The sequence below is a fragment of the Danio rerio genome, chromosome 21 (assembly GCF_052040795.2).
Source record: "Danio rerio strain M-AB ecotype USA chromosome 21, GRCz13ab, whole genome shotgun sequence".
Taxonomy (NCBI): Eukaryota; Metazoa; Chordata; class Actinopteri; order Cypriniformes; family Danionidae; genus Danio; species Danio rerio.
Genome location: NC_141041.1, coordinates 34,198,838 through 34,224,196, shown reverse-complemented (window position 1 = coordinate 34,224,196; position 25,359 = coordinate 34,198,838). Strand labels below are relative to the sequence as shown.

Genomic DNA, 25,359 nt, shown 5'->3' with positions numbered 1-25,359 from the left:
GGGGTGGGTCTTTGGATCCACCAAACCCCAGCCCCCTGGTTTAAATTATAGACTAAAACAAATTTTCCTAAAACAGCATTAAAAAAAAAAAAACTCTGCCAGTCTCTGTCACAGTCACACAAGAAAGACAAAGAAGGATAAAATTTCAAGGGTATTTATTCAACCGATACAACAACAATAGCACTGTCTATTTTAGGTTTTTAGGATTTTGTTTATGTTTTGAGCCTTAATAAAGATTTAAAACATTTACAAACTGTTTTTTAATCCCAAATTTTATCCATAATAAGTATTTTTGACAGTTCGTATGAAATTCACTGATGCTAAGCAAAAGGGATGGGCAGTATTTACAATACATGTATTTCAAATACATATTTCAAATACAAAATAGTATTTTGTAATTTTGATGAAATTGATAAAAATGGGTCAATATCTTGTATAAAATACCTTAATGTCTTGTATTTTTTTGTACTTTTTATCATACTGTAAAATACTTTGTAAGAAGTCTACATGATGACATCATAAAAATGAAGCCTGATTGGTGCTTTCTCATTATTTGCCTGCTTGAGATCAGAACAAGAAAACTAATTTGTTTTTAAGAAGGTGGTCAATGATTCAAGTGGTTCCAATGATTGGGTGGATGAAAATTACGCTTAAAGAAAGTAACAGACAAACGATGAGGGTATATTCAGGAGCAACAACCATTGAAAAAACAGCTGCTGAGCAATGTTAAGACCAGAAATTTATAATGGCTGTAGTGTACAACTCAGCATCTTTGTTAAAGAAATGAGATATGGATGATGGGAATTCTATTGGCCACACAATGTGTGGAAACATAATCAACATATAGTACTATGTTTTGACTCCTTAGCTTTAAATTAAATGATTTAAACCAAAGCATATCATCTTCAAGACAGCACTTTCTGTGTGAAATTTGTGCAAAATTAATAGCAAACCCAAAGAGAAACCCACTTTAAGTTATAAGTTCAACTCTCTAACCATTAGACCACAACTGTTATAAAAACATTGTTTACTTTACTATGTTAGTTTAATGGTGAAGGAACTGATTGAATATGTTTATTGATGGAAGGTTTGCTAAAAAGTCATGCTACCTTTAAAAAGTATTTTGTAGTATTTTTAAAATACAAAAATGTATTTACAGTATTTTGTAGTTTGTTTTGGCACACTTAAAATGTACGTATTGTATTTAGTATTTTATTTAAAAATAAATTTCAATGTATTTTGCCCATCCCTGCTTAGCAAGGCTCTCAGCTGTTGTTGTTGTAATTGTTGTTTTTAGCTTTCTCTATATTATTTATTTTTTAATTTTTTTATTTATTTATTTATTAGTTGGTTGGCCCGCAGTGGTTTTCCCGGAAGTGTCCAGTGAGAAACGCGGAGATTTGGGCCACGTCCAACAGTGCGTCGCTCCATTGGCCTTTACGGTAATGGTACTGATGAGGGATGAGTCAGGCTATATGATGCTGATGATACTGCCATTTCATCAGCACATTTCCACAAACATCTCGTTATCTCTAATGATAAGACTGACAATATGAATTTACAAAGAATCTACGGGCATTCCGACACTAGCAGGTCTTGATGCAGGCGCCCCAGACCGACCATGGTCATTCGTTTGGTCATTTAGTGCACATTCAAAGCGGGACTAGTTGCACAATTATCCTCAAAAACGCTTAGGTGACTTGCCTGGGATCGTCACCGTGTTAATGCTTCCTGATTCAAAGAAAGCGAAGAATATGGGGCTTGCCATCCACATACATTGAGAAGCACAACGAAGGTAATAACGTGTATAATAAACGTTCATAAAGCGATTTATCTAAATAAATGCAATGCTCGACTCGTAGGCCTGCAAGCATTTTATGTTTAGCTAGCTTAAGGAACTAGCTTTACCAAAAAGACTCGATTTTTGTTCATCGGTCATCGTTTTAATACTTAAGAGGGAGCATGAAACTGTTTATTATTGATTAATACATCATAATTTATGAACATTTAGTTATTTAACAAAATGTATGTACTCATATAAGCACATACAATTTATATAGGCCTACCACTTTTGAACAATTTCACCTCAGACATGCTAATTTGCAAAATATTTCGAATATAAAATGTATTTTTTGGTTTGGGCTTCAAATTAGGAGTCGCGAGTTATATGTGTATTAAGGTAATTCGACAAAACACGAATAATAACCGTTCATTTATAAAACAAGGCTCAATTTATAGTCTATTTTAACGACTTTTAAGATCATAATTATAATTTTGAGTTCAGTAAATCAAAACAGAAAGCTTAAGAATGAGTAACTCTGGCATATTCCAGTGATATACTGTAGCTACATTAAGTATTGTTTTACTATGTAATCAAATCACACTGTTATTTCTTGACAGATCAAGTAAGATATGGAAGCTATATGGCTGTACCAGTTCAGACTGATTGTCATTGGCGACTCGACAGTGGGGAAGTCTTGTTTGATCAGACGCTTCACAGAAGGACGTTTTGCACAGGTGTCTGACCCGACTGTTGGCGTGGATTTCTTCTCCCGGCTGGTGGAGATTGAACCTGGCAAGCGCATCAAGCTTCAGATCTGGGACACAGCAGGCCAGGAGAGGTTCAGGTACATCTGGTGGTATTTGATGATATTTACATGCAGACATCTAAGCTTTGTGGACTGTTTAATGGCTTAAAGAAATCAAAATGAGAGATTTATTCATTTTTGAGTGCTAGTGTACACCTTAACAAAGGTTTTTAGCAGATATATGCGTCTAAAATAGGCTATAGTTTTCTTTTCAATGGAAACCAAGATAAAACTATTGATGACTCATCCTGCACAAGTCAGATTTTCAGCCAATCAAAATCAAATAAGAAAATGCTAAGCTAGTGTATAACAGTTTGCACAGAGGTAAAACTGGTATAGTTTTACAAATATTCAGAAATTTACTGTGAATTCAGAAATTACTTAAGCCTATTAGCTATTTTTAAAAAGACAAGTTATTTGATATGTCCTGTTCAGTTAGAAAACACAGCTGTTCAATTACTTTAGTAAGACTTTATTGAGAAACACAAAGACATTGTGTTTATAAAGATACTTATTGATTAAAATGAATGTAATAATGGTCGTACATGCTAGTTTGTGGATGTTATATAATTTTCCAGATATTAGATTAAAATAAAAAAAGAAACACACTAAACAGAACATTAACAAAAATCTTAGCAAATGATAAATACATCAATAGAAGTAAAAATTTATTATTACACTTTTAAATACAAAAACAATGTGAGGACTTTTCTCATAATCTTCATAATACCCTGGATATTTTAAAACTGTTTTCATCTTTCACACCTTTTATGATTCCAACAATTTTTATAGTTTTTAAAAATATTATACTAGGTCAGGTCTTGATATAAGAACCCTAAAAACTTGCTATATTTTCTTTGCAACATTTTTGAGTACATTTTTGAGCGTTTCCCAGCACTGGGTTGCAGCTGAAAGGGCATCCGCTGTGTAAAACATGCTAGATAAGTTAGCAGTTCATTCCTCTGCAGCGACCCCTGATGAAAAAAGGGACTAAGCTGAAGGGAAATGAATGAATGATTGGGTGTGCGTTATTTATCTAATGATTCGAAAAGTCAAAGCTTATATTATGTTTACCAGACATAAAAAACATTGTTTAGGTGTTTTATTTTGTGTCACTAAAATGTAATATCTTTGTTAAACATGAAAATTGGTTAATAATATATTACTCACGTATTTTAATAAATTTATCCATTCAAAACCTCAGAATAGTGTTAGTAAATGATAAATGGTACATTTTTTGATAGTTTGTATTACATTTTTAAATGTTCATTATCACTTAAAACGTATTATTGTTTTTTAATTATCGATTACCATGATTTTGAAAACTCGTAGTAAATACTGTAACAATTCAATCATCTAATCAGTCGGCTGTAATGGTGTAGTGTGGTTGATGTGTTAACACAAGTTCTCTGGTGCTCACGGTGATCAGAGTTTAATTCCTCGAGGTCCTATGTCAATACTTCCTCTCTCAGCACCCCATGCTTTCCTTTCAATTCTCTCTACTTCGAATGTTATCACTCGATTGAATAGATGTTATCAGTGGTTATCAGCTGATAAATATGGGCCAGTAGGAGCCTTCTATGCCTACTAGTATTCTCAAAAGAATGTTATCATCAATCCACATGGTTAATCAGCTATACTAATAGAGAAGACTCCAGATCCAGATCTGTTTTTACATTACTGTGATGGTTGGGGTAGAGGTAAAATAAAATTAAAGGGAAATAAATAATATAAATAATTCTTGTTAACTTCTGGCCGCAGCCGTATGTGATCTATAGCTGATCTATAGCTGATTAATAATGTGTATGGATGGCCCATTCAATAGAGTGATAACATTCCAATTGGCTGTTTTATCCATTAAAGGAGAAACTTCCCAAAATATATTAATTTTATTTTTTATATATAGAAATATATATATATATATGGTATGTATGTATGTATGTATGTATGTATGTATGTATGTATGTATGTATGAATGTATGTATGTATGTATAGATATATATTTTTGTAATTATCTAATCGCAAAACGCTTGTTGTTAAATGCATGTCTATACAGGCAGTTAATAAATATATATCTATATATGTAGTATATAGAGTTAAAGTATGTTGTATTTATTTTATTTAAAGTGTGTGCTGCACACTATTGAGAATACTGAGCTGAAGCTTGACTTCACAAAACAAAATCGCAAATCAATCAATCAGTCAAAACAATTGCAATTAGATATTTTCGTCAAAACACACAGCCCTTTTTAGCTTATATAAAGCAGCTTTATGCAATTTTGTGAAAAACTGTGTGGTAGATTTGCAGTGCAGGTTTTAACAAACAATACCTTGAATAACAATAGTTATTTAAATGTACTTATAGTCAAATGTACTAATAAAATAAAACAAGGGACATAAAATAATACAAACATAAGTAAAATATTCTAAAATGCAGGGATCCACATTTAAGTAATTATACCTTAAGTGTGAGTATATGTCATTTATTTTCTTTACTTTTTTACATTTTTTACAAGTCATTTAAACAAAAGCGTGATAATATTAGTAATTGTGGTCATTATAATTATGAGCCAATCAAAATCAAGCATTCAACAGCACCATAGTATAATATTCAGTAATAATAATAATCATCTGTACATAAAATACAGCTCAAAGGTTGTGTAATACACAACCTGATCCAGCGGCTGTCTAAAAATCATCTGCTCTTCTTCTCTGCATGCGCTCTAGATCTATCACAAGGGCTTATTATCGCAATTCAGTGGGTGGCCTTTTGCTTTTTGACATCACCAACCGGCGCTCCTTCCAGAATGTGCACGAGTGGCTTGAGGAGGCGCGCAGTCACGTACAGCCGCACAGCATTGTCTTCATCCTGGTGGGACACAAGTGCGACCTGGAGCAGCAGAGGCAGGTCAGCCAGCAGGAGGCCGAAAAGCTGGCAGCCGCTTACGGCATGCGCTATGTGGAGACCTCTGCCCGCGACGCCATAAACGTGGAGAAGGCCTTCACCGAGCTCACACGCGACATCTTCGAGCTGGTCAAATGTGGGGATATTACCATTCAGGAGGGCTGGGAGGGGGTCAAGAGCGGCTTCGTGCCCAATGTGGTGCATTCGTCCGAGGAGGTGACCAAGAGTGACCGCCGCTGCCTCTGTTGATCACCAGACTCTCGTTTCACCATACTTTACTGCAACTTTTTCTCCCTCCCACTATCGCCATGCCCACATATACTCTCCAACCTCTCGACTAGTGTCTCCTGCTTCCATAGTTACTTTAAACACACTTCCTGTTCGCTGAAATAGAGTGAGCTGCAGGTCTGCAAACTTTAGTATATCTGGAGAACTCACTGAAGCTTTGATTAGTCTGGAGGACTGAGTTGTGGGAAAGGTCGGAGTAAACGATTGCAGGAACACAACGATCCTTTGTTTACACAAAATGTTCAGGCAGTGATTTCAGAACATGAGAAGATCAAGGCAAATGTCACACCGGACTGAATAGCCCTTTATGTGTTCACTAAAGTTAGCCTTTTAAAATGATTTTCGGTGATTGCTCTTTTTGTTTGTTGGATATTAAAGAGTTTGTTTGATGAGGGGAAAACGGAGAACATTCTGTCATCATTTACTCACGCTCGTGTTGTTTCAAATACACAAGACTTTTGTTTGTATTTTACCTCACATATGTGAGATTTCTGTCTCTCCACTGAAAGATTGTTTACTCGAAAATCTGATGCTTCACATCATTCGTAAAGAGATCAAAAAGTAAATCGATACGAATCAAGTTGGTTCAATTCAATTGATCTGAAGAGAAATAATCAGCTAACATGATGAACAGAGTTAAGGTTTTATTCATAATTAAACATTAAAGGGATAGTTCACCCCAAAACTGAAATTTACTCACACTCAAGTGGTTCAAAACGTTTATTTATTCTGTTGAACATCCATTGTATCAATGAAGCCACTGATATCATAGTAGGAATTTAAAAAATACTAGTGATGTCACAATTAGATTTTTTGCAATCAAGTCTAAATCCGAGTCATTTGGCTTTGAGTATCTACCGATTCTGAAACCCGATCCGATACTTCTATAATACATAAAAAAAGAATAAAGAAGAGCAAAGAAACAGATCCAGGATGTTCCTTATTTTCTATTTAGTTCATCTTATTTTAACATTCAACTACTCTGTTAACAAACAGAGCACTTCTGTGAGGTAGATTGAACAACCGAGTAATAACTAACATCAATTCTTCACTTTTGGACTTTAGTGCAACAGTAAATATAAAAAATTCTAATATAAAAACAAATAGCAGCTCAACTTAAAAATACCTGGCAGGCAAGGCCAAGTTTACTTATCTCACAGTTTGCTATGGAAATGTTTTTCATCACCTTTAAAATACCTCCAGACTGCAGACCAGGCCCGGATTGGCTAATCGGGAGGACCGGGAGCATTCCCAGTGGGCCGGTCCGTTTTTTGGCCGTGAGGGCCGGTGTCCCTAGTTCCAGAATCGGTTGCTCTCAGCAGTCATCACACTTTTTAAAAATAATTTATTTATTTACTTGACCACAGCCTTCTTATTCATTATTTTACCGCAGCTCTGCTCTTTTTATCTATTTTCTCGTAGCCTAGTGAGCAGGATGCAGGTTAATGATGATATAACTAGATAAGTCACCATTTTACGTACAGCTGTTGCGGTACAGTGGTTAGTACGTTAGATTATGACGCGGCCATCTTGGGTTCGGTCCTTGTCTGAGTAACAATTTTTTTTTTTCATTTTTATTGTTAAGACATAATACTGTAAGGGTTGTTGAACATTTGAAGTTCTAAAAGTGCTGTTTTCTCAAAAAAAGACGTGATAGTGTAATTAGAAACTGAATTGGAAATAACCTTATTTTAATATAGTCAGTGGTGAATTGAGGTGGGCCGGTCTGAGGCTTGAAACTCCAGGGCTGAAAAAGAGTCCCACTCCGGCCCTGCCGCAGACACCGCGCTTTCCGCTTCAAGCTGCTTCCATGTTCTACTTTGCCGGCATTTAACCAATAGCGTCTCTGCAACAAAGTGATGTCATTCCGCACGTGTTGCTGTTTCTGTGTGAAGTCAAGAAAGAGGTCTAACTCTGTGCCACCACATAACTATAGATGTGTTAAAAAATATCAAGAATAAAAATATATTTACATGTTTATTCAAGACCTGATCGGGAGATAATGTCTGATTCCGATCTAATCTGAAACCGCGTGATCAGACCCGGTTTCCAATTTCCAATCATGTGATCAGATCTGGACATTCATAAAAAATACTATTTTATAGAAGTCAGTGGATGTTTTCTACAACATTCTTTACTTACTTACTCCCAGGGCCGTTTATAACCAAGTTGATATTTAGCCGCACCATGTTGATGTTTCATAAGTCTCATTTTTACGAGCCCAAAGCTCAACCACCAACCTGGAGGACCAGGACATACACATATACACTACGGCTAATTTAGCTTACCCAATTCACCTATACCATATGTCTTTGGACTTGTGGAAGACACTGGATCACCCAGAGGAAACCCACATGAACACGGGGAGAACATGCAAACTCCACACGGAAATGCCAACTGACCCAGTCGGGACTCGAACCAGCGACCTTCTTGCTGTGAGGTGACATCATGCCGCCCCATACATTCTTTAGAATATCTTATTTTATGTTCAGCAGAAGAAAGAAACTCAAAATAGTGGAGAAGTAAATGATGACAGAATCTTCATTTTTGTGTGAACTGTCCCTTTAAGCTCAACCTGCCTGACATATTAAAACAAATAGGTGCAGATTTAGATTACATACTCAACTTGTTTGGGTGTTTGTAAATATAAATATGTAATATAGCACCTGCATTCTGGCTTGCTTCAAGGTGTACAGGTTTGTTTTCTTTGGAGGAATAGTAACTAACCCCAGTGAAAGAAACATGTCTGCTGATTTTTGGCAGATGCTGGACTGTTTATTTGTTTCATGAAAGCACAGGACATGAACAAATTTGGTTTTGGAAAGCAAAAATGAGTATAGGTGAATGATGATAATGTTCATTTTGTGGTGAGCGAACAAACCCTTTAACACATTTACTGGAAACGGATGCATTAAATTGATCAAAAGTGACAGTTAATACGTTTAAACTATGTAGAAGATCTTTGAAATGAATTACTTAAATGTTTATCATGATTTTCCCCAAAAATATAAAGCAGCACAAAAATATGGTTTCATCACTGTAGATTGGAGAACTAAATAGCATTTAAAATTATAATAACAACATTTTAATCATTTAAATGCAGCTCTGATGAACAAGGACTTTAAAAGTAATCAAACCCAAACATAAATAGTGGTGTATTTGAGACCTGTGAATTCATGAATTCAACAGAAGGGGGAGACATTCACAGGGAATATGATTACTGTTATTTTCCCTTCAAAGCGCACACTTAAATTTTATTTCAGTAAAATTAAAAATCAATGTCTAACATTAAAAGCTCGTCCAACAAAATCACAATTAAAATTTTGCTCACCCTTTGTGTTTCCAAATCTTGGAATTTATTAGCTAAAAGTTTCCAGCATCCTTCTAAATATTTTTTATTATTTCTTTTGCATTCTACATGAGAAAGAAACTAAGAATTTTGCTACAAGTGAATGGTGCAAATGTATTATCAAATTTAAACTATTATGGTGAACTTTAATGACCAAAGGGATTTTTAATGACCAAACAAAAGTGATGCATTTTGCTAAATTAGGCTAGCAAATTGCTAAACTGAAAACTATTAATCTTTTCCGAACATCTACATTAATATGGAAGCACATATGAGTTTCCTGCCTTTTTCTTCTTTAAAGTCAGTCATGATATCTCTACAGAACTGATGTCCCCTTTTCCTGTTTTGGTTCTTCTTAATAAACTTCACTTTCAAAACTGTTACCCGTCACTCGACATTATAGTAGCTGCTGAAATGTACTTTTTTTTTTACTTACAGACTAATACCATGTCATTTAGCCGACTGAAATGACTATTAACTGCGTATTTATTCATCTTGTGTGAGAGATGAGATGAACTATCAATAAAATGTGTGACACAAAAGATTTTGTATCTAAAAATGATTTCCCTCACATATATTTTTGCTGAAAATCCACGGCACAAATCCACAGTTGTTTTGCGAAACATTTTATTTTAAAAAAGAAAAACAGAAATGTTTATAATACAGGTCATTTTCTTTGTACATGGCATGACTATTTACAGTTTTAAAAAACCCAAGGACAAACAATATATATATATATATTCATATGCTGATAAACAGACACATGTAACACTACAAGTGTATCTCAAAGGCATATAACAGGACTTGGTATTTATTTTGATACCTACCAACCAACTTTGAGGTACATTTGAAACATCAGGCACTGATCTACAGGAGACACAAGCCTCCATATTGAATCAAAAGTTTGTAATGCCTGGAATCAGACAGTGTTTGGACATGTTTACATGCTAAACTTTACATGTCTGGTACATGTAAACAACAACTCAGTTGATTGCGAAACAGATAGTAAAGCTATACAAAAATAGGCTTCTAATCATGTTAATTCATTAAAGAGAGCAATGGGTTTCAAAACAACAGTGGTTTTAAATTAAACAATAGTGTTTAAAAAGTGATTTTAAACCTCCATCTTGTCTTAAAGACAAGCCTTCATTTCTATCTGATTATCTGAACACACTAACAAAAATAAACAACACAACCCACCAAAACTGGCTGAAACAGAGCTGAAACTCAGCTCCTCAAAGGGTTAAATAGTCATACTATATAAACAAATCAAAAAGATATGATGTGTGAACAAGATAAGTGACAATAGTAATACACTACATTACAATATTGAACAAAAGTAGAGAACGGTACATGAGCTCAACAGCCAAGCTGCCAAGAACAAGTTTCAATGAAAAACAACAACAATAATAATACAAATAAAAGCAATAGAGACACTTATTTCTCAAGTATCTACACCTTCAGATATGAAAGAAAGGCCATTCGAAGCCTGTTTCATTAGATCTTCATTCCTTAGGCAAGTTTAGGTTTAACCCTTGACCTGTGAGTTGGTTATTATTGCAGACTAGCCTTGCTAACAAAGCTAGAGCGGTAACTACAGCTTCTGCTCAGCTAATACTGTTTAAAGTCCTTCTAACCATATAGCTTTTCAGAATCTTTCAAGTCAGCAGTAGTTTTTATCGGCAATTAAACAGTTAACCGTTAAAATGTGTCTGCTTTCTTTACAAAAACAGTGAATAATCATAATTTAGGGCATATTTGAAATTCCAAAAGTCAAAGTATACCTTAGATGTAATGTGAATGAATGATGGTCTGTGTATAAGTATATTCTAGTACGTTTCATCACAATTTGGGCTTCTGTAATTATGACATGGTGTGATTGCAGGTTTAACTGAAGTATACACATTTGCGTAAACAAATTCAGCCAATTTTTCAGCAGCCGTTACTTTAGTGTTGATACTTCAGAAGTCAGAGTATGCTGATTTACAGCTCATCTTGTTTTCAGTGTTGAAATCAGATGTGTAGCTTAATACTTTTGCGAAAAAAAAAATATATATATTGTCTTCTACAATTGAATGTTTTCTGGAAGAAAACATATTTGGTCAAAACACAACCACTTTTGAACGGTAATGCAAGTAGTTTCAGCAGAAACTATAGTTACATAGCAACTTTTTTAAGCAGCGTCTGGAAATATGATCGCTGTTATACAGTTTTCTGAAGTATAATCAAGTCTAAGGAACTTGTGTGAATGGGTAAACTATAAATATTCATATAAAACAGGTTTTTCCCAAAAAAATATTTTAGTTTTTTCTGTAAAATGGAACATTTTCTGGCTTGACCTCTTATGAGCCATTCAAAACTCTCATACACGCTTAAAAATACATCATTTTAATGGCTGATCCCAACATACAGCACACAGCTGTCATATTTAGGAAAATGGAAACGATTATGTTATTTTCCACGCACTCTTTGGACGACTCTCATACACATGGGACCTCAGCCATGCTAAAATATTTAAAAAAGCTTTGTCAGTTTTAATTCTTCAATTCCTCCGCCTAACAGTAACCAATGACCTCAAATACTGTCTGAAGGTATTGCCGTTTTCACATTCTGAACACTAGGGGCCTCTGTTGTACTTCACAACCTTGAAAAACCACAAGGTTGACAATAAACAGTTTGGACTCGGGAGGCTTTTCGCGCACGAATAAAAAAATGTTCTTGGACCTCGATGATGAAAACATAATACCCTGTACACAGTCAGCTCATTGTCTGCCAGACAATATGGCTGTTACAGTACTTATGAATTACAGCAGCAGCCGAACGGACATTAAACCAACATCTACAGCACTGAGGGGCCAAGGCTGCACTTCTAACGGGAAACACTTAACGCTTCTGCTAAAAGCAACCTGAATTAAGAGGTTCGGGGCAGTCTCTACAATAAAATTAAATCTGTAGACTTGAACGGAAACATGCCTGTCGGGGTTTTCTTTCATTCCTTTTTCTTCATCAAGGAGAAATGCCCTCAATTTCACTCTCCTCACCGCCTAAATAGATGGGGCTTTTGTTCTGAAGGGCGGGCTCGTATTTTCGGACCGAGCTATTCATGGCTTCAGTGCTGTGCCAAATGCCGTAGCCGAAGTAGATGGCAAAACCTGGAAATAGAGAACAGGAATGGGAGGGTTGAAATTAAGGAAACAAACAAACAAACAAACAGGAGGCTTTTGCAGTCGAGAGATTGGTTCACTTCCAGTATGAATATCTCCTGATGACTCTTCATCTTCATTCGGCTGAAGATTACATTTATTTTTACATTTATTTAGATTTACAATTTTATCCGATGCGGCTTACAAGTATAAAAGTACTTCAGAGTGTAGCAGTATATTAATGCCATGACAAGTCTAAGTTAGGTAGCATACTGAGCGGAAAAGTGTGTCCTAAAGCTGGTTTGTCACACCCACTCACCAGTGTAGAGCACACTCATAATGGGGTATATGCACAGCTAGTGTTTTCAGCCAATTATAAACTCCCGGTGAAAGCTTAAATGTGACTATTTTCAATTTTACAAGGTTGTTTTTACAGCATTGATGTTGTAATGTAATCACAATACAGTCAGTTAAATACACTTAGAGTGCTTTCACACCTACACTTTTGTTTCGGAACGTGTCTCGATTGCCCAGTTAGCGCGGTTCGTTTGGCATATGTGAACAGGGCAATCGTGCTGTTCCGCGCCAAAGTAATCGCTCCGAGACCGCCTGAGTGAGGTGGTCTCGGCTCGAATGAAACGAACCCTGGAGCGGTTCGATTGCAGTGAGAAAGCGATCCGAGCGTGTTTATATCACAGTGTTTTATGGATATGTAATAGGCATACGGCTATATGAAGAGAGAATTATATAAGGGCGGGAAGTTTCGCGAGTCTCCGGATGCCCGCAAACAAGTGATGATCTCCCGGTAATTTCGCGTCTCCCTCCCGGTCCTCAAATAGGCATCATCGCGCACCCTTCTCACCCCTTCCCACTGCATCTCTCCTCAGACACGTCGCACGCTCACGCACCTTGTCAATCACCAAACAACCACCTTTCCTGACAGCTGAGTGGGACGCTCCAAAATAAACCCTGACACTCTGACCGATGTGAGGAGAGTTAACTCACACGTGACTTGTTTTAGCTCTTTTGGTCTGATTAGAAACTTTGCAGTGTGAAAGCGAACCGCTCCAAGACCAAAGTGCTACAATGTAACATTTGTAATCTCTGTTTCGAAACAACTGAATCGATTCACAGGTGTGAAAGCACCCTTAAGCATTCATTTAGTTGCTCAAGCGTAAAATGAGATTAAAGACAGTGTAACTGCTAGCACCATCAAGATCAACTGGCAGGCGCAGAAACTCCATTGAAAATACTGGGGTAAAACAAAATGAGTGGCGCTTCTCTGTAAGCCAATAGCGTTCAGCTGTGCGTCTAGCTTCACCTTTTGATATCCTTTTGTTATGCTAGGTACCCTTTAAAAGGGTCCCAAAAAGTGGTACGGTACTCTTTGCTTTTAGGCACCTTTTGACGCACTGAACCAAGCTAAACTGAACTTAAACTCTGAAAAACTGAACTGACACTGTCTCTATTTACTATAATATTCTATGCGAAGCTGCTTTGACACAATCTACATAGTAAAAGCGCTATAGAAATAAAGATGAATTGAATTGACGGTGGAAACGGTCATAAAAGCGTACCAAACCGAACCATTTCATACCGTACCACTCTTACTGTAAACGGGTCATTACAAAACTTAAAATCTCATTGAAAACTTCTTTTTTGAAAGTAAAAGTAGTTTTTTTTTCTGTTGAAAGTAAGAAATGAGCATTTTATATAATAAAAGGGTGAGGAAATGATCAGGAAATGTTGATTCTGGAAGCAAACTAACGCTCTGAGAGGAACAGATGTGCTCACCGATGGCCATCCACACGGTGAAGCGGCACCAGGTGGCCACGTCCAGCTGCATCATCAGATAAATGTTGACGAAGATGCTGAACAGAGGAAGCCAAGGCAACAGAGGCACCTGCATAAAGGAACAGATCCTGTTTAGGATGGTATATATTACCTGAGTTGGGAACAGAATTGTAAGCAAAACTAGGGCAAGGAAGATTTTTTTTATAACAAACATCCAGAGCAAACTCTCTTTTGGTGCTAAAAAACGACTATTAAGATTAATTAGTGATACACAATTAACAATAAGTTCCTTTAGCTGATCTTATATATCTTATATACAGCTATGGAAAAAATTAAGAGAACATTTGACAGTGTTTATATTGATTTACTGGATTTTTTATTTATTCTTTTTGAGTAAAATGCTGATATTTGTTTTACAGACATTTAGTTGTTTTTTTATTTCAGTTTGTTTTTTTAATTAAATTATCATTTAGTTTTGTTTATTTCAGATTTTTACTTTAGACATTTATATTTCTCTGTGTTTACAAAAATGTTTTAGACAAACAATATTAATTACAGTATTAAACTATAGTTAATTTCTAAAATAACCTTGGATCTAATAACGCATTCTTGTTTACTTCACTTTACTTGCGCTCAGACTCGAGGTGAATATTTGTAGCATAACTAAAAGCCAAAATCAATAATATCGGGGACATCGGGTACCTTGAAGGTGAGAGCTTCTTTACTCTCCGGCTGCCTGAAGATCACAATCACACACAGGACACACAGCAGGACCAGAATGACACACGCCGTCACCCACACGATCTCCAGATTTATGATGGACTCCAGACGCTGAGCCAAAACCACGCACAGCACCGTGATCAGCACAGCTACACACAACACAAGATGCTGGAGTTAGAAAGCACTGCCAGATCCATCAGTCAATCTCAGCACTCGTCAAGATCAACAACATTCATGCAGAAACAAGCCTCTAAGAGGATAAATAGAAGCAACTTTTCCATGTCAATCTTAAATGAAAGACATGGTTGTGTTTTATGTACTTGAAATGCATATTGTATGTATATTTATATATATTTAAAAAAAATAAAATAAAAAACAGTAATATCGAGGTCTGTGGCTTTTCATTCCTTGACGTCATTTCACTTGACTGATTTTCACTGTTAATTCTTACAAATATGAAAGAGTATTTAGTCAGGGTATATACAGGAATCAGAGAGTGAAATTCAACACCTTTTAAGACCCTTTTTAAGACACAAATCTTTTAAAACCTCTTTAGGTTTCAATCAGTAACATTGGCGAGATTTTAATTTACAGTATAATATATAAATACTAAATTGTAAGAAACAAATCCTAAACTAAAATGTTATTCAAATACTGAATAAAAATACTAATCCACAGCAAGAAAAATGGTGTTTCCTTACTGCAGTAAAGCATGATTTCAACTCCAGCGAGATCCCAATAGTTGCAGATTAAATTCAGGCAAACTTTCGCATGCTGATGCAAAATTTAATACCTTGCATTATCATTTAAGACTTTTCATTAACTTTTAAGGGCCTTAAATTTCTTTAAATACTTTTTAAGACCCAGCGGACACCCTGTTACTGAATCAAAAATAGGAGCTTGTGAACATATATTTATTGATCAAGATTTCCCAATCATCATTGTAAATAAATAGTATTTTTTATTCAGCATCACAGGATTTATTTGATAAAGAGAGTGAGACTGTGATGTGAAGTATTTAGTTTTAACTCAATTCAGTGGTATAACTGATATTAAGATATCATGTGCTGATTTTACAAAACCAATATATAGACCATTTCAATGTGGTCATGTCATTGGCCTATGAATATTTCATGCTCGTTATCAAACTATTTCATGACTAATAAGAGACAATTCAATCATATCTTAATGTTAACATTATTTATCGATATGTGGCTCTTTTTGGATTGTCGGACGCTATAGAAATTAACAATGCAGAATAGGAAATACATTTAGTAATGTTCTTGCTTATGTCCCTCAAAATGGTCTATACACTCTAGATATCCATTACCTCTTTAATATGACATACTAAATTTATTTTTATTTTTACTTGCAAATATGTGATCTCAAAACACTGAACAGAGTAAATGAGCTGGGAAGATTTCCACGTGAAAGAAGTCGGAGCCTCGGAGCCGCAATATCTAATTATATTATCATATTATATTATCAAAATTATCATCAAATGAGGTTTCAGTTTTTTCTTCAATTTCACAGCATATATATACAGTAGTCAGAATTCGAAATGAATCAAAAATGTTTTTCACAATTGTCCTAAGACAAGAATGGGTGTTGTTCAATAGTTTTAGGACAATTTTGATGAATGGTGGTGATCCACTTCAAATGTTGACTACTGTATACTAGAAATGCACTACAAATTACAATTCTGAGCTGAAATGAAAAATCCTGGATGCATTTGGCCAAAAACCCAAACTGAAAATGCTTTGTAAAAATATTAGTAATAGTTATTATTATTAAGTAATATTTAAAAGAGCTAAAATAATAGTTGTTATTTTATTAAATAAAATATTTATTGTAAGACTTTAAAAACAAATATATGTACAATACCGGACAAAAGTTTGGGTTCAGTGTGATTTTTAAATGTTTTAAATTAAGCTTCTCCTGCTCACCAAGGCTGCATTTATTTTAGCAAATCAAAAAATTACGGGTAATAGTAATAAAATCAATAATGACTGGAGTAATTATTTCCTTTAAAATTGTAAAACAATTGAATTTAATTGAAATCAATTTACATTTAATAAATGCTGCCTTTATAAACAAAATAATTTTCTTAAAAAAAAATAAAATAAATATATGTATATTTGCCATGGCAGCACTGTAGCTTTATTGCAAGCAGCTGGAACAAGCATACAAAATAGAAACATACATTATCTTTGGTGAGCATGTATGGTTACATTTTGGATAAGTATTCATGTACAAGTGTGGGATATTGAGCTTTTGTGTACTTTGACTGCGATGCATGCACTTTTTTGGCTAATATTTTCAGACATTTTTCTTTATAAATAAAGAAATAAGCTCTCTCTTCTTCAACTTGCATTCATTAAGAAGTGAAAAAGCAATCTTCAACTCACAGATAATTGCAGTTGTGCCGTAGACGATAGTTCCTGACATTTCCGTTGGCGAGTCTTTGGAGGGAACCAGGAGGAGTTTGGCAGTGAATTTCTCCTTACGAGGACTGTCATCCAGCTCTACGCCATATTCATCTCCACTGTCTCCACAAACGGCCACCTTCTCCCCACCAACCAGCTCCACCAGCTTCTCAGTCTGACTGGAGGAGCTCAGGTTCCCTGGCTGATATCTGAAAACAAGAAATGCACATGTTAAACAGACTGATCTCACACAAAAAAAAGGTCCTTTTTTTAATGCTATTTTGTTTAGCCAGTTTAGTGACTAATTCGTACAAAGTTGTACGAGTTTAGTCATACAAAAAATACAAAGGAGGTATGTCACCAAACCCCACCGCCAAACTCAACTGTCAGTGAGGGATGAGCAAATCATACTAAATTGTACGAATGAGATTGTACCAATTCATACGAATTAGCCACAAAATCAGTTACGAATTACGGTAAGATAGCATTGACAAAACATTGGTATTCATTTCACACACAACGTTTACATGTACATTCTTAACCCGAGTGTGCTGAATAAGCAGTCAATGTACATGGTCTGGTAAAATTGTCCTTAATCAAAGTTAGGCCATAAAGGATGAATATAAACTGATAGTCACAGGAAGAATATGTAAATATATTAACCTGCTTTCTGTTGGTTAACTACAATGTAAAATGTAACAGGAACACTTCCTTACTGCAGAGCCACAGGAGAAAATGTTTTAAATTAAGTGTGGAAGAAATGTACCACAAACTGTTTAACTGTAAAAACAAAAAAAAAAAAATCAGGATTTCACACAATTCATTAACATAACCAACTTAAATGGATTGAGTATAAAACAACGAAGTTGTCCCAAAACAAATCTCAAGAATTGAGGTCATTCCATTCGAAGTAGTTTGAACAAGCAACAAAAATCACTTTTGAGTGCTGACCCAAAGTGCTATAAAATTGAATTCTCATCTCATGCATCAAAAGTAGGCATGGGATGATAACCGTTTTCAAGATATACCGCGGTTTGGAAAAGTCAAGGTTATAAAACCGCCAACATTTTCTGTAATACCGTTCCTAGGGTATGTGTAGGATTTTTGTTTTTATATACATTTTTTTGAGAAAATATCTCCAGCAGAAAAGATATACAAAAATAGAGGTTTAAATGGTAAAGAAATCTGTGTTTTTCAGTCAATAATCCTTTAAATTATTTAGCCTGACGTGTACCGCTCCAAAATGTTATAAATGGGGAAAAAGTTTTTTTTTTACTCAGACATTTAAAAGAATATATTTTACAGTGATAATCACAACACCGTGATACAGTAAAACGTGATAGTTCTATCCAAGGTTATCATACTGTCAGAATCTTATACAGGCCCATGCCTAATCAGAAGTGCTAGAATCAAAATGCTGCATCTTGAGGGGATGATGAAGTTAACTTCATTGATTTGAGTTGGGACAGGTGGAAGTAATTGTGGAACCCAGCATTTTTTACAGTGTATACTTACATCGTTGTGCTAGTGGCTTGATTGTAAACTGGGACAACAGGTTATTTCATTAAGTTGATTTTTGAGAGTTTTCAGAGTATTAGGGTGCTTTCACACCTAGACTTTTGTTTTGGAACCTGTCTCGTTTCCCCAGTTAGCGCGACCATTTGGCATATGTGAATCCAGCAATTGTGCTTGGATCCGCGCCAAATCAATCGCTCCGAGATCACCTGAATGAGGTGGACTCGGCTCGATTAAAACAAACTCTGAAGCAGACCAATTGTAGTGAAAAAGCGATACGATCCGAGCCCAGCTATATCACAGTGTATTATGGATATATAATAGGCATATATGCGACTATATGAAAAGAGAATGATGAGTAGGACGGGATGTCATTTCTACTGGTAATTGGTAAACTGGTAAAATACGAAAGTGAAAGCATGCTGAATTATTAACAAGAGCTGTTTATCCGAAAATTGACTGAACTGCAGTAGTTTATCTGGTATTTCTTTCTATAATGTAAAGCCTATAATGCATGAGCCATCTGCTTTGTATACTTACCTCTGATCTATAGTGACCATTTAATTGTGGGTGTCACCATTTAAAATTAAAGAGCAGATTTTCGCTTATAATGTCTTATTGCTCATCGTCATAAATTAAAATAAGGACGCATGACAGCTCATTGGGACTCTGTAAAATAAACCCTGAAACTCTGACTAATGTGAGGAGAATTTACTCGCACATGATTTGTTTTAGCTATTTTGGTCTGTTTAGAAACTTTTCTGTGTGAAAGCGAACCGCACCAAGAACAAAGAGCAACATTGTAACTATTTTAATCCCGTTTCAGAACAAATGAATCGATTCACAGGTGTATAAACATCCTTAGGGTGATTTCACATCTGTGTTTCAGTTCATTTGGTCTGGACCAAGGGAAACAAATGATACATTGTAACATTTTGTCTGCCGTTGTTGCATTCTTTTCACACCAAATTGATTTTTTGGTCTGAACCAGTAGAAAAAAAACAAAATGCAGTCATGTGACAAAATCCACATCACTGATTGGCCCGATATTATTGAACATATTTCCTAAACTGCTTTTTGATTGGTCAGAATTCACGTGTGGGAAAATGCCAAAGGAGTTCCTGCAAGTAAACAAACCGGCAGACAAAAAATGTTGCTTTTTATTATGGAGGGAGGACTGCTCTGGTATTGTATCCCTGGTCATAGTATACTATACAGTGTATATACATCACTTTAGACAAACGATACATTTTGAGAATGAAGTGCGACTAGAGCTGGAAAACAATCTTTTAATGCATTGCAAACAGCAAAGGCGCATTGTATGTCACTTCAGGAGGAGGTGTGAATTAATTTTGTTTAACTGCGACATGGTCATCTTCCCGAAATATTACCAACGATTTATCAGCTGATGTTTTTCCCTCTTCAATAAGGTCTCTGTAAGCTGTTTAAGTCCACTTTTGGAGTGCACTCGGAGCGATTGCTACATTCACACCTGCCCAAGCGAACGGCACCAAGAGGGAAAACGAACTCTAGTGCGATTCAACCGAACTAAATAAGGCAGGTATAAAAACACCCCTTGTGTGCATGTAAATGTGCTTAATAACACTCAAAAGTTTGAGATCAGTAAAACTTTAGAAAGTAATCCTTTTACTTCTTAAAACAGTCATGTAAAACGAAATGATCACAATTGAATTACATTAAACATCTATGAAAAAAAAAGTGTATATATGGCTTTTTAAAACAAACAAGGCGAACTAATTTCTTAGTGTTTGTGATGCTGGTTTAAACCCACCTGAGGATGAGAACGCAAACGGCCACAAGAGAGTACGCAAGCAACGTCCCAATGGACATGAGGTCAACCAACGCAGCCAGATCAAACAGAAACGCCATGAGAGCTGAAAGAAGACAAAATAAACATGTTTGAAATCTTATCCAGTCATAACATGATGACAAACCTTACAAACATTAGCTTAAGATATCACCAGCTATTAGAGGTCAAACATCATGTGATAAAAGCAATGTGATAAGCGAAAACAATATTTTTATTCTTAAGGGCCACAACAACACGCTTCATTGGTTGTATGCTTTATATATTTGGGGTATCTGCAGGTTTTTACAATCAAATTTTAAGAACATTTGAATCACGTGGAGTGCTGTTGCAAGCTCCATGCTCAAATATTAGAACAACAGGAAGGCTTACTTCAAGATTATAGCTGAATTCGAATATATAATTATATTGAAATGTATAAGTATTCTAAAAGGATAGAGAAGCTTCAGTTGGTGGAGTTAAACACCTATTGTGCCGCACTTTCTGACTGGTGGATTTTCCTCACAGAATCATGGGTAATTTTCAGCACAAACTAAATTTTAAAAAAAATAAATAAATTAACAACATCAAAACATGTCTGCCTTTAAATGTTTAACAGTTTTGTCTATCAAAAATCAGTTTGCTTATGTAGAAAAGGAACAAAGTTATTAATGCTACTCTCTATTAAAGAAGCAATAATGTCCTTAATGGTTACTCTTTATCCCATTTACATTTTCAATTCGGACTAGACCACATGATGCATGCTGTGCAAAATCAGAACAAGCTGTAACACAAACCTGCCACTATGCCAGACGCAATAGTCGCCAGCAGAGGAGTTTTGGTTCTCTTGTTCATCCTGGAAAGTGAACGAAAGAGTAGCCCGTCCTCGGCCATGGCGTAAATCACTCGAGGCATAGGGAACATGGAGCCCAGCAAACTAAGCGGAAAAACAAACAAACATCACATTCAGATAAATGTTAAACACAAACACATAATCCCATCTACTCTTATATGTGTATTTTATGAAGAACAAGGTTTTAAGTGTGTAACAGAGGAGTACACAGGCTTTGGGACAAACTACTTTGTCATTAACAATTTATTCTGTTGCTTATGCTGAGTTCAGACTGCATGATTTTAGCCCCAATTTTAAATCGCCAACAGGTTTTAAGAAATCACAGACAAATCTCTCACGTCAGTACACTGTAAAAATCAAGAGTTAACTATATCACATGACATGAGTGTAGTTACCTCAAAATTGACTGAAAGTTTATTCTACTCATATGAAAAGAGTTTTGAACTTAGTGTTGAAGGTAATGAGTTCATTGAATACCTCATTACTTCATCTTAAATGGAGTAAGTTCACAGTACTCATATAGATTAGTTTAGCTCAAATTGTTTGTAGCAATCAGTTTCCTGAAACGGTTTGAGTTGCCTTAACATATTGGGTTTTACAGTACAGTACAGTAAATGTAGAGTTCTCTTCACTTATTGGGTTTTACTGTGCTCAAATTGCTTCATTTACTCAAAAGTTTTAAGTTCACACTACTCATTAGAATTAGTTTATGAACTTAAATGGTTTGGTGCAATCGGTTTCCTCAAATGGTTTGAGTTACCTTAACTTATTGGGTCACAGTGTGAACTATCAAAGAAGTGATCTGAGAGAATAGCCGATGAGTTGCCTGCGAGATATTTGGCATGCTAAATATCTGGAGCTGTCGGCAATTCAAAATCATGTCCTATAAAATGTGTTTTGATTGAAAATCCGACGAAACGCTATGCCAGATAGTCATGTAGTGTGAAGATCTGTGACACAACTACTTTGAAAATCGTACTGTCTGAACTCAGTTAGTTAGTTTTACACTGACAATCTTCCGTCAAATCCTCCACATTTCTAATATCTCAGTTTCTACCACATTGTAGATGAAGCAACATATTAATTTCCTTCATATTTCAAATATTGCTAACTAGCTTTTCGAACGTTCACAATGTTGTTGCGGATGAACATAATGGAATAATATGAAATGAGTATATTTCATCAGGTTAGATATTAATCTTTTAAACCTCTACCTAAAAGGGATTAATCACATTAGCTTATCGGCTGCCATGTTTGTCGTTTTTAAACCATTTTTACCCTCAATTAAAACTATGTCCAATCCTAATGTCATGTTGGGTTCACACCAAAAGCTAAATTAAGCATTCATGCGAATAGATTACATACAAAGTCAATGCAATTGCATGAATATTGGTGTATTTCTAACAGGCGGCATGAATAGCACATAATTTGATTTTGGCGTTTCTTGCAAAAGTGCGGAAATCATGTCAACTGCATCTTCAGTGAAAGGTTAAATGCTTCAACTGCAGTGGGAAATTATTTTTATAAGAAAAACATCCTCTGAGTAAACTAGAGCAAGTGTTGTACTGCGCCACTTTCCTAATGCACCCAGCATTATGGGAAATATTAGCCAATTCAGTATTTTTTGTGCGGTACTCTACTCAATAATATTATTCAGAAGGTCTCGATTCGCACTTATTAAGCAAATGCTTTGCATAGCTTTATTTTACATTCTTAGGTGATACAAAACACGGTTTTGTATACATTAGCAAATACAATAGTTTACTGATCATACAATTCAAGATTGTTTGTCTGTGCAGAAATTGTGCCGCATGTCAGAATTCAGTAAAGGAATTTTTGAATCCAGTGGAATGGAATTTCTGAATAGAGTAACAGGTACAAATGGTAAAATAAAAACCTGTATTACCTGCTCTACTCGTAATGTGATTTATATGTTAAAATAAAAAACCTGTATTACCTGCTCTACTCGTAATGTGCTTTATATGTTAAAATGTCAATGTTAATTTTATTTATATAGCACTATTATACACAACCAAAGGTTAAAATATGCGCTGAACAATACAAATCACAAAGAACAAATTATAGCTAAAACAAACAAATCTCACCAATAGTTATTATACCTGAAAACAAACAATTCTTACTGATAAAATTCCAAATTAAAAAGGTAAGTTTTCAACCTAGATTTAAAAAAAGACAGGGATGATATAGACCAACTACAGAGGGGCAGAGCATTCCACAAGGTAGGACCAGCTACTGCAAAAGCCCGGTCACCCCTGCATTTCAGCCTCGACTTTGGGATGTATAATAGTCTCTGGTTAGATGACCGAAGAGACCGACCAGGCTGATGTTCAGTCAACAGGTCTGACAGGCCATTTAGTGATTTAAAAACCAGGAGAAGAATTTTAATAGTGACAAGATAGTGCACAGGAAACCAGTGCAAAGACCGCAAAACTGGTGTGATGTGGTCATATTTTTTGGTACCTTTTGGTACCGGTTCAAAGCCTTGCAGCAGCATTTTGAACAAACTGTAGGCGAGTTAGAGCTGTCTGACTGATCCCAAAATATAGTGAATTACAGTAGTCCAATCTAGAAGTAATAAAAGCATAAATTCTTTTTTCAAATTCTTTACTAGATAAAATTGGTTTGACTGTTTTTAAAAGTCGAAGCTGAAAAAAGCGGGATTTGACCACTGCGTTAATCTGTTTATCAAATCTCAAGCTTTAAATATCCATGCCAAAAGATACATATATTTAGGGAAGTCATTACGTCAGTTGAAGTTCCGAATTAGTCAACATAAATCAAGTATACGGCGACAAGATATAACTTCGGCAGTTCCAAGACAGATTTTGGACATGACGTAAACAAATGTATAGGAACTGAGGAAGTAATTGGGTCACATAGAGGAGGTAATCTGAATAAAGGATTACTACAAAGAGACGAGTTCTGCATTCTTAAATAAAAATCACTTACACCAAGAGGAATAAACAAGGAATTGGACCTTTCTGTGTTTCTTTAACAGTTTGTAGTTTCGCTATAATATTGTGAATCACGGATTTTGAGCAAGCAATGATGCAAATAATAAAATGAAAACAGAAACTTGTGTGGTGAATTACAGCATATTGATTTGAAAATGTTTTTAACTATTGAGTGGCTGTCTAACTAGTAATGTAGTGTGATTGATTGTGGGATAAAAGGGTGGAGTGAGAGGACTGTGCCATGCAATGAGAAAGGCATTGTGCTGAAACATCTATGTTTTGAATAACTTAAGAATGTAAAATAAATCTATACAAAGTAAATATTTAAAGATTGCGATTCATGACCTTTGAAGTCTGCACTTTGAATGTCTACCAGAAAAAGTTGCTCACCCTGGTAATTTTGAAAAACACATTGAAAAATACAAAAACTTTTCGAGTACTACTCAGAAATAATAATATGTGATTTGGGAAACAGCACACAAGACAGACAGAAAAAGTCTTGGATTTACCTTGTGGAAAGAGCACAGAGTGAACCCACGGCTACAATATATCGTGCCGGTGCCCAGCCTACGTAACTGAAGGCCTCAGGCAGAGGACTCTGAGTGTTGAGCTTGTAATAGGGCATCATGAGCGTAAGAGCAGCTGAGACACCAAAGTAAGCAAAGAAGCAAATGAGCAACGAGGCCACGATGCCCACAGGGATGGAGCGCATTGGGTTTTTGGCTTCCTCACCTATTTATATATATAGAAAAAAACAAAAACAAGGTTAAAGTCAACCACGCACACACATTTATGACTCATCTGACAAAAACAAAATCAGTATTCGTGCTCTATGACTGTGACATTTCAGAGACGTACTTGTCGTAGCAATGCAATCAAAGCCCACGAAGGCGTAGAAACAGGTGGCTGCGCCTGATAAGATGCCGCCAAGGCCGAACGGAGCAAAGCCTCCACTTCCAAATGTGCTTTCTATCCGTCTGTGAGGACAAACGGATG

General features: G+C 35.6%; 2 protein-coding genes across 3 annotated transcripts in view; one reads left to right on the top strand and one right to left on the bottom strand.

Annotated features, from left to right (window-relative positions):
* The first annotated feature begins 1,463 nt into the window (after positions 1-1,463).
* On the top strand, positions 1,464-9,672 carry rab39ba (RAB39B, member RAS oncogene family a). 2 transcript variants are annotated; one of them, XM_087300018.1, is made up of 4 exons: positions 1,464-1,795; positions 2,401-2,627; positions 5,316-6,985; positions 7,557-9,672. In XM_087300018.1, exons 2-3 carry the CDS (start codon positions 2,413-2,415, stop codon positions 5,740-5,742), a joined length of 642 nt encoding a protein of 213 aa, XP_087156144.1. In that variant the 5' UTR covers positions 1,464-1,795; positions 2,401-2,412; the 3' UTR covers positions 5,743-6,985; positions 7,557-9,672.
* Positions 9,673-9,740: 68 nt separating this feature from the next.
* slc7a3a (solute carrier family 7 member 3a) overlaps positions 9,741-25,359 on the bottom strand; it is a 33,437-nt gene continuing 17,818 nt past the window's right edge. The window contains 8 exon segments of the mRNA NM_001007329.3: positions 9,741-12,282; positions 14,068-14,176; positions 14,770-14,936; positions 17,196-17,422; positions 20,521-20,623; positions 21,333-21,472; positions 24,873-25,095; positions 25,222-25,340. Coding sequence (NP_001007330.2) covers positions 12,137-12,282; positions 14,068-14,176; positions 14,770-14,936; positions 17,196-17,422; positions 20,521-20,623; positions 21,333-21,472; positions 24,873-25,095; positions 25,222-25,340 — 1,234 coding nt within the window. The 3' untranslated portion in view covers positions 9,741-12,136.